Here is a 13,568-nt window from a genome sequence, read left to right as displayed (position 1 = left end):
CTTTCAGCGCGTGCCATTCAGAACGCTGGCATTGGTGGAGCTAGCTCCTTGCACGCACCCGATGGCAACAACCCTCCACCCCCCCCCGCCCCCCCGACCCCCTCCCACCAAGAGACTCAAAGACACGGTTCAGGACTGAAACCAGCAGAAGGACAGGTCATCCTGACCAACCCTGCCTGATATTTCCTGCTGCAAACAACAGGAACATGAGAAGGCCATAAACAGTGTGCTGACTGTGCCTGGGATTTGGGCAGCACACCCAGCTCTATCCTCAGAATACTGAAAGAAAATTATAATTTAAAAAAAAACTTTTTATTTAGGATTCAATTGTCTCATGGGGGGGGGGGGAGGATGAGCTATGGGAAGACAGCAGGCAAGCACATATCGCCCAATTAACAGCAGTGTTATTATCGTACTAATGCAGTCGCCCTCCGGCATTGCTTACAATGAGTCAGAGAATATAGTAGAAGTTTCTAGAAATGTGGCGAGAGGCAGTGCAATGAGTGGAAAGTGTTTCCTGATTGTCTGGATTCCCCCCCGCCCCCCCGAACCAGTCAGGATAAATGTCTGGCGATGAAGTGCTTTTTGATCAGTTCAAAATTTGAGTCAAGTCAGGATAGTGTTAAAATGAGGAGTCAGTGGGGAGGGACGGGGAGGTGAAAGGGGAAAATCCACCCAATGTGTTGGGTCACTCGCTGAGGCAGTTTGAGGGATCACCAGAGCTCGAGAGAGAGGGGCTGAAGGAACCTTATTTCAGCTGCCATCATTTTATTTTAACAAATGTTATTATTCTCTTCTCAACACCAGTTGCAGATAGTGCTAACAACCGCCCTCCGATAATGATACGGCCAAAAGATTATCTTATCTTTCTTCAGGTATTAGCAGTTTGTCAAACGGACATTAGGTTCTGAGGGAGGGGATCAGATTTCTGTCTGTCTACCGGGGTCACCGGGCTGCAACCAGTAGATACGCCGGGTCATTCTTTTCCTCTCTAATCTAGGGACACTGAGAGCGCTTGTAAGGCCCCCTGTTCCCACGCAAGCTGAGATTAGACAACTTGGCATTGACCAGGGGTCAAACCTGTGTCACTTATATACTGGCCTTGCTTCAGGTTGGCTTTGTTCTCCTTTGGATTTTGTGAACCTGATCCTGGCATTTGCAAATCTCAACTTGGTTTCTTTCTTATCTCGGCACAGACTCATAAACCCAACAAAAATTGGGCTACTGGGATAAGTAAACCAAATATAGATGGGTAAATGCTAGGAGCTGGCTCATTGATGCAGGAATCATAGAGCCCTGGAGGAAGCCACTCAGCCCATCGCACCTGTCCCAGTGCCAGCTATTCACTCTAATCCCATTTCCAATTTAAATACTAGAGAGAGTATAATTAATACTAGAGAGAGCAGAGTTAATACTAGAGAGAGCAGAGTTAACACTAGAGAGAGCAGAGTTAATACTAGAGAGAGCAGAGTTAATACTAGAGAGAGCAGAATTAATACTAGAGAGAGCAGAGTTAATACTAGAGAGAGCAGAGTTAATACTAGAGAGAGCAGAATTAATACTAGAGAGAGCAGAGTTAATACTAGAGAGAGCAGAGTTAATACTAGAGAGAGCAGAGTTAATACTAGAGAGAGCAGAGTTAATACTAGAGAGAGCAGAATTAATACTAGAGAGAGCAGAGTTAATACTAGAGAGAGCAGAGTTAATACTAGAGAGAGCAGAATTAATACTAGAGAGAGCAGAGTTAATACTAGAGAGAGCAGAGTTAATACTAGAGAGAGCAGAATTAATACTAGAGAGAGCAGAGTTAATACTAGAGAGAGCAGAGTTAATACTAGAGAGAGCAGAATTAATACTAGAGAGAGCAGAGTTAATACTAGAGAGAGTAGAATTAATACTAGAGAGAGCAGAATTAATACTAGAGAGAGCAGAATTAATACTAGAGAGAGCAGGGTTAATACTAGAGAGAGCAGAATTAATACTAGAGAGAGCAGAATTAATACTAGAGAGAGCAGAGTTAATACTAGAGAGAGTAGAATTAATACTAGAAAGAGCAGAATTAATACTAGAGAGAGTAGAATTAATACTAGAGAGAGCAGAGTTAATACTAGGGAGAATAAACAAATGTAGGTGTAACCTACAAGTATAGAACGGACTGGTCCATTGGGCTAGAGGGTGGACATTTATACTGAAAATCAATTATCTAAAACTCAGTATTAAACAGACAATTTTCTTTCTTCACCAACACTTCTGCAACAGGACATTGGTATTGAAGAGCGCTTGCTTAAGGACTTTTTATGTCGACCTCTCCTTCGATGTGACTGATCATAGCACAGTAGGAGGCCATTCGGTCCATCGTGCCTGTGCCGGCTCTTTGAAAGAGCTCTCCAATTAGTCCCACTCCCCCCTGCTCTTTCCCCACAGCCCTGCAAATGTTTCCTTTCCAAGTATTTCTCCAATTCCCTTTTGAAAGTTACTTTTGAATCTGTTTCCACCGCCCTTTCAGGCAGCGCGTTCCAGATCACAACAACTCGCTGCGTAAAGAAAAAATTCTCATCTCCCCCTCTGGTTTGTTTGCCAGTTATTTTAAATCAGTGTCCTCTGGTTACTCACCCTTCCTGCCAGTGATGGGACTGTATTGCCTCAGTTTTGCATCTCCTGGCTCCTCGGCCTGTCCCGCAGAGAAACTCCGGTGCTCCAACCAAGTCTGTCTCCGCCCCAAGCTTTACTATTTAACTATAAATAAATAAAAAGCCAGAAAGTATATATAAATAAGGACAGAATGTACGGCTTTAAAATGGAGACCAAGTTATGTGTGCATGCCCTGGTCCAATTATCCCCCTCCCCTCGTCTTCTAACCCCACACCTGAAGACGACACTTGGTCTTGCTCCCCATGCGTAATGCCAGGGGAGAGCGACTAGTTATAATATAAATAAGCAATGCAAAGTTTCATTGATCACACTTGTCATTACTCGATCTGCAGAGCCTGCAGTGCCAAGGGCAATATATTAATTCCAAAAATAACTGAATACCAAAAGGATGAGTATTTCTGGCTAGCAGATGGAAGTTGTAATGGGTGAGATTCCTGCCAAGGTATAATGATGCCTTCCACAGGGCTCTGGGTGGGTCTGGATCAGGCACAGCATGGCACGGCATTCAGGTTTTTACTGCTGTTTCAAGGTTCAACCTCACCAAGGTAACTAATCTGCTCTGTTGGCTCCGGCTGTTTCCTTTTCTCTTTGGGGTGAAGTGATGCAAAAGTGCTGCCACTCCCCCCGATATTTCTTCTTGTGCCCATCAAGGCGACGGATGTTGGCAAAAACCGAAATACCATGGCTAAGTCTGAAACAACAGGAAATGTTGGAAACACCCAGCAGGTCAGTCAGCATCACTGGAGGGAACAGGCAAGCTGACGTTTCATGTGTGGACCCAGTTCAGTCAGTGGAAATAAAAATCGGGGGAGGCGTAAAACGGGCTGCCGATTCGCTATAACCTGTTTTGCACTGTCGCATCGAGTCAAAATTAACCCCAAAGACATTCAGGGCTTTCAAAATCCTGTTAGATTCTAACCCGGGAAAATTTGAGTTCGAGAGGGACTTTTCTAGTTCTTGACTGTTTGTCATTTGTCTCACGGCTGTTTGTGGGATCTTGCTGTGTGCAAAGCGACACATCCATTGTATGAATGAGCTGCCCTACACACTTCTAATCTGTGGCCAGCCATAGTTACCTGGCTGGCAACAGCCACTGTAACTCATTTGCATATGAAGTAATTTGAGAGATTTCTGAGTGGTGTGATCAGGTGCTATATAAAGGCAAGTCTTTCTTTAGGCTTCTGCTTGACAATGAGAGATGAGTGAGAGGGGTGCGGGCTGGCCGGTCCTCCCTCAGCTCTGCCTAGCCTCTCCACCAACCTGTCTGGGGGCAAGCCAGTGTCCTACCTCACCCATATCATCTAGTGTGTCCAGTTGGGATAGTGCCTTCAGTAATGGACTGCACCTTGAGTGCTTGGATATAAATTTGAATCTGAAGATCCCCACTTTGAGGGCTTACAATCTGCTCGCTAATGTTAAATACCACTCATCTAATTCCAGACTCTATGGGGGAAAAATTCAGTATCGTCCAGTTTGGGGCGCCATTATCGGCCGTGCACAAAGTTTAGCGCCTGGTGCTAATTATCGCCTCCGTCGACAAACTTGGCTTTTATCGCCCCTGGAGGTGATTGGAGCGCTAAATCAGGCGCTTCACACCTGTCTTAAGGCGCAAAGGCTGAGGAGCGAGGCGCTACCTCAGAGCGCTGGCAAAGCAAGGAAGGGCAAATCAAAATGAACCTGCAAGGTGCTGCTCAGTACTCAAAACTCCTCCACACAGCGTTGAATCTCTCCAGAAGTCTCTCTCTCTCTCTCTCAGAATGCGTGGTGCAAAAATGTCACCAACAAAAAAAGGCAGCAAGCGGTCGCCTTTAAATAGCGCCCCCCCAGTCCCTTTCTGACAGCAAAACGCTCCCCTCAACCTGTCGTTGCTAGCGGCAGGCGGTAAGGCAGGGGGCACCACTCAATATCCGGTCTGGGGTGCTACCGGGGCGTTGTGCACTCGACCGATGTCACAATCTACCAGCGCAGGAGATTGTGGCGGTAGTGTTTAGCGCCGCCGCAAAATGTCTAGTTAATTTCGCGAGCGGCGCAAATATCGCTGCGCCCGGGCGCTAGTTACTTTGCGCCCCATTAGCGCCCTCTTAAGGCGCTAACGGGAGGCGCAAACAACTGAATTTTCCCCCCCATATCACATAAAGCACTGCCACCTACGCGAAAACTCATCTATTTATAACAAATTCCATTTATTGTAAATCGGGTCCCCAGACTCAGCTGCCTGGGTGAGCTTAATGTTTCAGGAAGGTCCCAGGTCGATATAATAAGCCTCAATGCCCCAGGGCTTGGACAAGGGGAAATCCATCAAGATCTGGGTCTAATTCCTGCTGAAAATTGAGCTTGAGTGGCTGTCAGGTGAGGGCAAGGCTGGACTGTGCTGCCCCCAATGCTCAAACAGCCTGCTGACAGACACATTCAGAGGAGGACTGGCCGTTTGGGTAAGGTCACGGATGTCAGCTGGTGCCCGTGGAATCAAACCCCAGCAAGGAGTTAGCACCTTCAGGAAAGGAAGGGAATATACATCAACGTTCACCCTCCACAAACACACATTTAAAAATAAATCCCCTCTTCCTGTAAGTTTCCCACACAATACATGCCAACCCAGGGTAAGCAGGAGAATCGCACTCAATCTTCTGCCTTTGTCGCTCAGTACTCAGCCTGGGAGTCTGCTCAGCTTGCATCTCTGTCAGTTTTTCTCATTTCCTGTGAGCTAATCTGCTGGCCAGGAGTAAATAAAAAAAGTATTGAGGACGTTCAGAACCAGGTGCTTGATGTGTTGGAAGAGTTGGGGTACCACAGAAATGGGCTTCAGTGAGGGAGGGGGGAATGGCCCTTTTTTGTCCCCGACACTCCATATTCTAACATCTGCCCTTAAAGTTCCAGATAAGACAGGGGATTCTGCGTGTTGGGAATTGTATGCACAAGCCCCAACACTCCATGTCCCAGCGTGTAGATGCATCAATCTTTCACACCACCTGTATTCAGTTTAAAAAAAAATCTTTATACTCATCTTTTATAAATTGGTTTATAAAATGCTTGCTCTAGGCTTGAGAAATCTCCACCAATGGTTTCACACTGAGAGGCTGGGTTTACTCAACCAGCCTTCCTGTTGTCTATAGTGCCTTTCCCAACCTCAGGACATCCCAAAGCACTTTACAATCAGTGAAGTACTTTTGAAATCGAGGGGGCGATTTTGCTAGCCCTGGGGAGGCGGGTATGGAGGCGGGACTGCCGGGAAAATGGCAGAATTTGGGGGCGGGTGCCCAACCTGCCTCTATGCCATCTTCCTAGGAGGTGGGTAGCCGTCCCGCGCCGGGTCCCGTGTCCTTGGAGGCGGGAAGGGATTAAAGCCCATTAACCGCCTGTTAACAGGTAGTTAACAGGCAGAAAATAGGATTATCCCCTTTTTGCCCTCACAAGTGCGGGCTTCCCGAAGGCTCCAAAACCCGCCAGGTCAGCGAGGCGAGTACTGGGTCTGCGGGGGTCGGTGCAAAAGTGTGGTGTGAAGATAAATGATGGGTGCAAGAGTGGCAAGGTGAGTATCTGAGGTAAGTGCAAAGTGTTAGTAAAAGTGTACTTACCTTTGTTTCTTCCTGCAGGCTTCAGTCGGTGGGTATGTGGAGAGTGATCTCCGTGTTGCAGATGACAGATGGCCGTTACATTCTCAGATGCAACAACCATCTCATTTCTGTAAAAGAAAGAAGGTTTGATGAGGTCTTGAATTCAAGACCTCATCAAACTACAGAGATTGTCAGTGTTTGACAGCTTCACAGAACTGTCAAACGATGACAATTCATCTGTCAAAATTTTTTGACAGATAAAACGTCGTACGTTGACGTTCTCTGCAACCAGCTTTCCCTTAATTGGCCTGCTATGCCCGCTGGGCGGGCTTAACAAGGTCAATCAAGGGAAAATAGCGTGGGTTGGCCACAAATCGATGGAGGCGGGACAGCGACCCGCCAAGCAGCAGTCCCGCCTACAACACGGCACCATTAACAAAATCGCCCCCCACTGTTGTAGGAAACTTGGCAGTCAATTTGCAAGCTCCCACAAACAACAATGAGATAAATGACCAGATAATCTGTTTTAGTGATGTTGGTTGAGGAATAAATATGGGCCAGAATTCCCCGGCTCTTCTTCAAAATAGTGCCATCGGATCTTGGTCCACCCGGGAGGGTTTAACATCTCATCTGAAAGACGGCCCACACCCTCAGTACTGCACTGGAGCGTCAGCCTAGATTACGTGCTCAAGTCTCATGGGGATGGGCCCAAAGGCGGTCGCGATACGAGGAAGTGTACCTGCTGGAGGCCAGAGGCGAGCGGAGAGCTGCTGCACATCCAGCCCAGCAGTGGGCTCGTAGTTTGGGAAATGGGAGGAGCGAGGCCGCCTGCAGCTCTGCTATGCAGGCCCAGCATCAGATTGTTGCGTAAAGAAAGATACGGAGTGTCACCGTGACCATCGATGGCGTCACAATGACCATTGATGGCGTCACAGTGACCATCGATGGCATCACAATGACCATCGATGGCGTCACAGTGACCATCGATGGCGTCAGTGACCATCGATGGCGTCACAATGACCATTGATGGCGTCACAGTGACCATCGATGGCGTCGCAGTGACCATCGATGGCGTCGCAGTGACCATCGATGGCGTCAGTGACCATTGATGGCGTCACAATGACCATCGATGGCATCATGACAATTGACACTTAGAAACGTTCCAAAGAGATTCACATGTGGTAAATTACTTCAAAGTGCAGGCACTGTTACATAGGAACATAGGAACAGGAAGAGGCCATTCAGCCCCTCAAGTCTGTTCCGCCATTCAATTAGTTCATGGCTGACCTGTGTCTTAACTCCATCTTAAACATCTCAATTAGTTCATTTCTTAATCTTCTGAACTCAAGGGAATACAAGCCCAGTCTGTGCAGCCTGTCCTCATAATTTAACCCCTTTAGCCCCGGTGTCAGTCTGGTGAATCTGCGCTGCCCCCCCTCCAAAGCCAAGATATCGTTCCTGAGGTGCGGGGCCCAGAACTGAACGCAGTTACTGCAGATGGGGTCTGACCAGAGCTTCTTATAACTGTTACGTACTTCCACCCCTTTGTATTCCAGCCCTCTTGAGATCAAAGCCAGCATTCCTTCAGCCTTTTAAATTATTTTTACACCTGTCCACAAGCTTTAGTGATTTCTGTACTTGGACCCCCCGAAATCTCTCTGTTCCTCCACAGTTCATAGCTTCTCGCCATTTAGAAATGACTGTGATCTATCTTTCTTTCTGCCCTTTCTTTGAAGATAGCATCTGACTCAGTGAATGATATAAGGGAGTTTCCCTTTAACTCTTGGAATAGTGTTTGATTAGCATCAAAGTTTTTCAAGGAAACTTGTCGAAAAAGAACAAATGTCACAAGCCTTGTGACGAAAGGGAGAGCAAGAGAAACAGTGGCCAGAAACACCTCCACCAAAGTAAATAAGTGAAGTCCCTTTGGGGTCAAGTTGGCTTCTAGATGTCCCCTGGTGACTACTGAACCTCGGTAGTGCAGTGGTCATGTTACCAGACTAGCAATCCAGAGAATTTCAGTCAAAATCCCACCATGGCAGTTTAAGAGTTTGAATTCAATTAAAAAAATCTAGAAATAAAAAGCTGGTCTCAGTAAGAGTGACCATGAAGGTATTGGATTGTTGTAAAAACCCAACTGGTTCACTAATGTCCTTTCCTGGTCTGGCTTGTTGTTCACAATTTACATTAACGATTTCGACTTTGGAATCAAAACACAATTTCTAAATTTGCAGATGACACCAAATTGGGGGGGGGGAGGGGGAGATAGTCAATGCTGAGGAGGACAGCAACAAATTACAGGAGGACATTAATAAACTTGCCGAATGGGCATATAATTGGCAAATGTAGTTCAACACCGATAAATGTGAGGTATTACATTTTGGTAGGAAGAATCGGGAGGTCATTTATTACTTGGAAGGTGCGAGTCTAGGTGGGGGAGAGGAACAAAGGGATCTCGGAGTACAAATACACAAATCACTGAAAGTTGCGACACAGGTTAACAAGGCCATAAAAAAAGCAAACCAAGCACTCGGGTTTATTTCTAGAGGGATAGAATTGAAAAGTAGGGAAGTTATGCTAAACCTGTATCGAACCTTGGTTAGACCACACTTGGAGTACTGCGTACAGTTCTGGTCGCCATATTATAAAAAGGATATAGAGGCACTGGAGAGGGTGCAGAGAAGATTTACAAGGATGATACCAGAAATGCGAGGGTATACATATCAGGAAAGGATGAACAGGCTGGGTCTCTTTTCTCTTGTAAAAAGAAGGCTGAGGGGTGACCTAATAGAGGTCTTTAAAATTATGAAAGGTTTTGACAGAGTGGATACAGAGAGAATGTTTCCACTTGTGGGGAAGAGCATAACTAGAGGCCATCAATATAAGATAGTCACCAAGAAATCCAATAGGGAATTCAGGAGAAACTTCTTTACCCAGAGAGTGGTGAGAATGTGGAACTTGCTACCACAGGGAGTGGTTGATGCATTTAAGGGGAGGCTGGACAAGCATATGAGGGAGAAGGGAATAGAGGGTTATGCTGATAGATTTAGATGAGGAAAGACGGGAGGAGGCTCGAGTGGAGCATGGACTGGGTGGGCCGAATCGCTGACTGATTCTTCTCCTTATATCAGGCAGTTGCTTAGCTGAAGTTAAGCATAAAGGGGCACAACCAATAAAAACTGTAACTTAAAAAATTAAAAGGAAACTTAAAAAATTAAATTAAAATACTATTCCTTGGGGGGGTGATGATGCACTCCAGTCCCTCCGGTGGCGGGAGGCCTCAAGCGTGCCGGTGGACAGCGCGTGCTCCATCTCCAGGGATACCCGGGCGCGAACGTAGCCGCTTAAGAGAGGCTGGCTGTCAGGCGGAGCAACTCCCCCCCTCGACCACTGTTTCTATGTAATCCCGGTGCAATTTTATTTTAGGGGAGATTTTACCTGGGTGGGAAATGGAATTAGAATCAAGTGGGCGGAGCTGACACCGCGGTGGGCGGGGCGTTATCAGTAAGTGGGCGGGGCTTATATGAATATGAGAGGCGGGGTTATGAGTAAGTAGGCGGGGCTTCCGTGTAATGGGGGCGGGGCTAGCGCCGAGGGGGGCGGGGTTAGCCCTGTTTCCACGTGGGTCGCCTGGTCCCAAACAGTCTGGTTAAAAGTGGCAGCGATCAGCCTAAGTGAGAGGTCCGAGTGCGGGCAACCACAGCCACAAGCACCGGGGGGCTGCAAGGAGCGCCTCAGCTGGCCAGCCTTCCAGCCAGCAGGGACGGCACATCCTCCAAAGGAGAGCAAAAGATAAACCAGGTTTATATATACCCCCAGCAACCGGCGGTGATTTATGGTCACAGCGAAACTTCTTCACACTGGAACTGACAAGACGAGGGACTTTGTAACGTGGAAACTGACACCAGCGCCACAGCTTTTTCCCGGGATCTCTCTCTCTCTCTCCATCCAAAGGGCTGCGGGATGTCGCCTCTCTCTCTCCTAATTCTGACTATTGAACTGTTCGGCCTCTCCACACCTTCCAAACCCCACCGGTTCGACAGGACCCTGGTAAGCACCGCACTGGAAAGGAATTGGGCGAGATTGTTTGCAAGTCCCATCAACTAAAGTAAAATAACTTGTATATTCCCTTTTTTTGGTACAGTTCCGGAAAATTGAAAATCCTTATTTAAGGCAAGTTTGCCCCCAATATATTTGGTCAGAATTTGCATTTATACAAACCTCTCAAAATCATCCTAAATGCAATGAACTAATTAAAGTGCTGTGGCTTCTTATGCAGGCAGACATTTATAAATACTGAATATTGGGTATTTATGATTAACGTTACAGTATTTGAAATAAGGAGACCGTTTTATTGAAAACATTTTGAAGCTATTTCTCGGAGTGAAAGTGACGGGTAAAATAGAGCAAGCGCATAGAAATTATTTGAGAATATTTTTTCGATTTGATTTGTACTTGCGTTTAGGGATGTTTGCGAAATGTAAGTGTGCGGTGCTTTGCGTTCAGTTTTCACACAGGCACATTGCGGAGTTTCAGCGGGAGAGGGTTTGATCTTTGATCTGCTGCATTCGGGATGATTTTTGCAGTCCCTGTCTTAAATGCTGCGTGTCTTCCTGCTGCTCCGGTTCTTCATTGCGGGGCGAGTCCGGGCAGGCTGTGATCGGCTGGGTGACATCAGGGAAACCTCTGGGATGACTTGCGACCCCAGCCCTCTCTCTCTCTGTCTTTGCACATAAGGTGAATTTCAGCAACACTGTCCCCAAACCAGCAAGAAAGGAACCTTTCTACTTACTTGGCAAAATGATTTATGCCCATTCTAATCCTTTCTACACGAAGCAGAACATGCATTTATTAAATTTGTGATGATTGTTTTTTAAATACACAGAGCAATCTGTGATTGCAACGGGTTTGGGAATGTGTCCCCTAGAGGTCGCAGTTTTATTCACTGGAGGAGCCTCAGTCAACCTGTTAAAGGGGCACCAGCCTCGCAAATGCTGGAAACAAGAGTCAGCATCTGGAGAGAGAAAAGACAGACCTGAGTTTCGACGAAGGGTTACAAACCCAAATGCCATAAACCAGGGGAGATGCGAACTATTTTCATACCGCGAGTTGTTGTGATCTGGAACGCGCTGTCTGAAAGTGTGGTGGGAGCAGATTCAATCGTTACTTTCAAAAGGGAGTTGAATAAATACTTGAAAAGGAGAAATTTGCAGGGCTGTGGGGAAAGAGCAGAGGAGTGGAACCAATCGGAGAGCTCTTTCAAAGAGCCGGCACAGGCACGATGGGCCGAATGGCCTTCTGTGCTGTATGATTCTAACCAGCCTTTTCTCTTTAAATACATTTGATTTTAAATATAACAATTAACAATATAATAATCAATGCTATTTAAATCCATGCCTCCCATCTCTCTGAAGGTATGCTGGGGCCTCTGGGTATCACAAAATAAACCCCAGGGACTTGAGCACAAAAATCTAGGCTGACACTCCCAGTGCAGTGCTGAGGGAGTGCCGCACTGTCGGCGGTGCCGTCTTTCGGAGGTGACATTAAATTGAGGCCCCGTCTGCTCCCTCAGGTAGACGTAAAAGATCCCACCGCCACTATTTTGAAGAAGAGCAGGGGGAGTTCTCCCAGGTGTCCTGGGGACAATATTTATCCCTCAATCAACATAACCGAAACAGATGATCCGGTCATTATCACATTGCTGTTTGTGGGAGCTTGCTGTGTGCGATTTGGCTGCCGCGTTTCCCACATTACAACAGTGACTCCACTTCAAAAAGTACTTCATTGGCTGTAACGCGCTTTGGGACGTCCTGAGGTGGTGAAAGGCGCTAGAGAAATGCAAGTCTTTCTTTTTTTCCGATCTGCCATTCTTCCTCCTCCCTCTGAATGCAGAGAAAAACCTTCTCCTGCCCCGGAAAGTTTATTTGAAATAATATCTCGAGGTTGTATAAATTTCTAGAGTGACTTTATGTCATTGACGTTTACTGAAAGGGGGAGAATCTGCACTGCCAGGGAAGGGCGGAGAATAGATCGGTTACGGGTTACATATATTTTGTTGCATCGACCCAGGCAACCGTTTGTAATCATTTTATTTTTTGTTGTTTGTCTGATCCTGTGACACGATGATGCAAAATTCATTGTGCATTGTTTGGGTGTTACATTCTCATTACAAAGATGCGGTGGGACCAGCCTGGCCCTCGCTACGATAAGAATGATCGTATCTCTGGTGTGAGGCTCAAATGTTCACAGTCGATGGCTCCGCGTGTGTACTTGCATCACGTACCGCCACGTTGTGTCATCCTGAATTCTAGCTCTGTGGTTGGTAGGGAGAGATTAGGAGACATTTCTTTATGCAGAGGGTTGTTGGAGGATAGAATGATTCTGCCCACAGGTTGAAACAGGGAGACCATTGCCTCTTTTAATGGGGAAAAATTGGATAAAAATTTGAAGCAGAGGAAAGTATAGGACTACTAGAGAGAGAGAGAGAGAGAATGGGGCAGTTCTGGATTGCCCGGTGAAGATCTGACACAGACATAATGAGCTGAATGGCCGCCTTCTGAAAATGCCTGTGGTGGGACTCGGAGCTGGAGAGTGGAGGTGAACAAGATAAGCAGTTACGCATTCCCAAAATGTACTTTCACTGTGAATATTTGAATTTGAATAACAGTATAATGCATACAGTTTTAATACATTTTCTTTAATCGTTGACCTGTTTGTTAGGAAAGAGCAATCCTGTGATAGTTGAGGGGCAGTATCACCTTAAGTGGGGAGGTGGCATTTTTCTGGTGGCTCGGGTGGGCAATAAAACTAAAAGCATAAAAACCGGTGGCTCGTTTCGACTGCAAAGGCCATTAGAATTGAGCTGCTTTTTAGATAAGCTTTGATCACTGAGAGAAGGGCTGGGAACCTCGAGCACCTCCCTCAGTAGTCATTTCAGTTGATGTAATGTCATGGAGCAGTGATGCATTCCAGGAGATTGATGTCATGGCATCAGGTGTTTGCAACAAATTGAAAAAATATTTATATCATGTGGGACCGTGCTCCTGTTTTTTTTGTTATGGAATGTCTTAATTTATTTTCCTTAACCCTTTTCACCGTTGAAAGATTGATGTGACTCGACTGGAAATAGAAAACGACTCACTCGATTGAGCTTGTAAATGTACTCCTTAAGGGGATTAAATGTAACTCGGTGTGGGTGTGTGTGTGTGGGGGGGAGGAATGGGGGGAGTGTGGGGGGAGGAATGGGGGGAGTGTGGGGGGGAGAATGGGGGTGTGTGGGGGGGGAATGGGGGGAAGAATATGTGTGTGTGTGTGGGGGGGAATGTGTGTGTGGGGGGGAATGGGGGTGTTGGGGAGGAATGG

At 46.6% G+C, this 13,568-nt stretch overlaps 2 protein-coding genes across 4 annotated transcripts in view; one reads left to right on the top strand and one right to left on the bottom strand.

The window, feature by feature from the left end:
* Positions 1 to 7,053, bottom strand: part of LOC147096680 (dynein axonemal assembly factor 10-like) — a 44,077-nt gene extending 37,024 nt beyond the window's left edge. Inside the window, exons 1-2 of the mRNA XM_085973254.1 lie at positions 6,946 to 7,053; positions 2,614 to 2,736 (exon numbers count right to left, since the gene is read on the bottom strand). The gene's annotated coding sequence lies outside the window, so the exon portion shown is untranslated. The remainder of the gene's footprint in view (positions 1 to 2,613; positions 2,737 to 6,945) is intronic.
* A 2,818-nt stretch (positions 7,054 to 9,871) lies between these two features.
* LOC147096679 (SPARC-related modular calcium-binding protein 1-like) overlaps positions 9,872 to 13,568 on the top strand; it is a 99,037-nt gene continuing 95,340 nt past the window's right edge. For all 3 annotated transcript variants that reach the window (XM_085973250.1, XM_085973249.1, XM_085973248.1), the window contains exon 1: positions 9,872 to 10,256. In XM_085973250.1, the coding sequence (XP_085829376.1) occupies positions 10,170 to 10,256 (87 nt within the window). In that variant the 5' untranslated portion in view covers positions 9,872 to 10,169. The remainder of the gene's footprint in view (positions 10,257 to 13,568) is intronic.

This window comes from Somniosus microcephalus, chromosome 34 (genome assembly GCF_052327205.1).
Source record: "Somniosus microcephalus isolate GS21.2 chromosome 34, FLI_Smic_1.0, whole genome shotgun sequence".
Classification (NCBI taxonomy): Eukaryota; Metazoa; Chordata; class Chondrichthyes; order Squaliformes; family Somniosidae; genus Somniosus; species Somniosus microcephalus.
The sequence above is the reverse complement of the archived record's forward strand: the minus strand, read 5'-3'. Positions and strand labels throughout refer to the sequence as shown.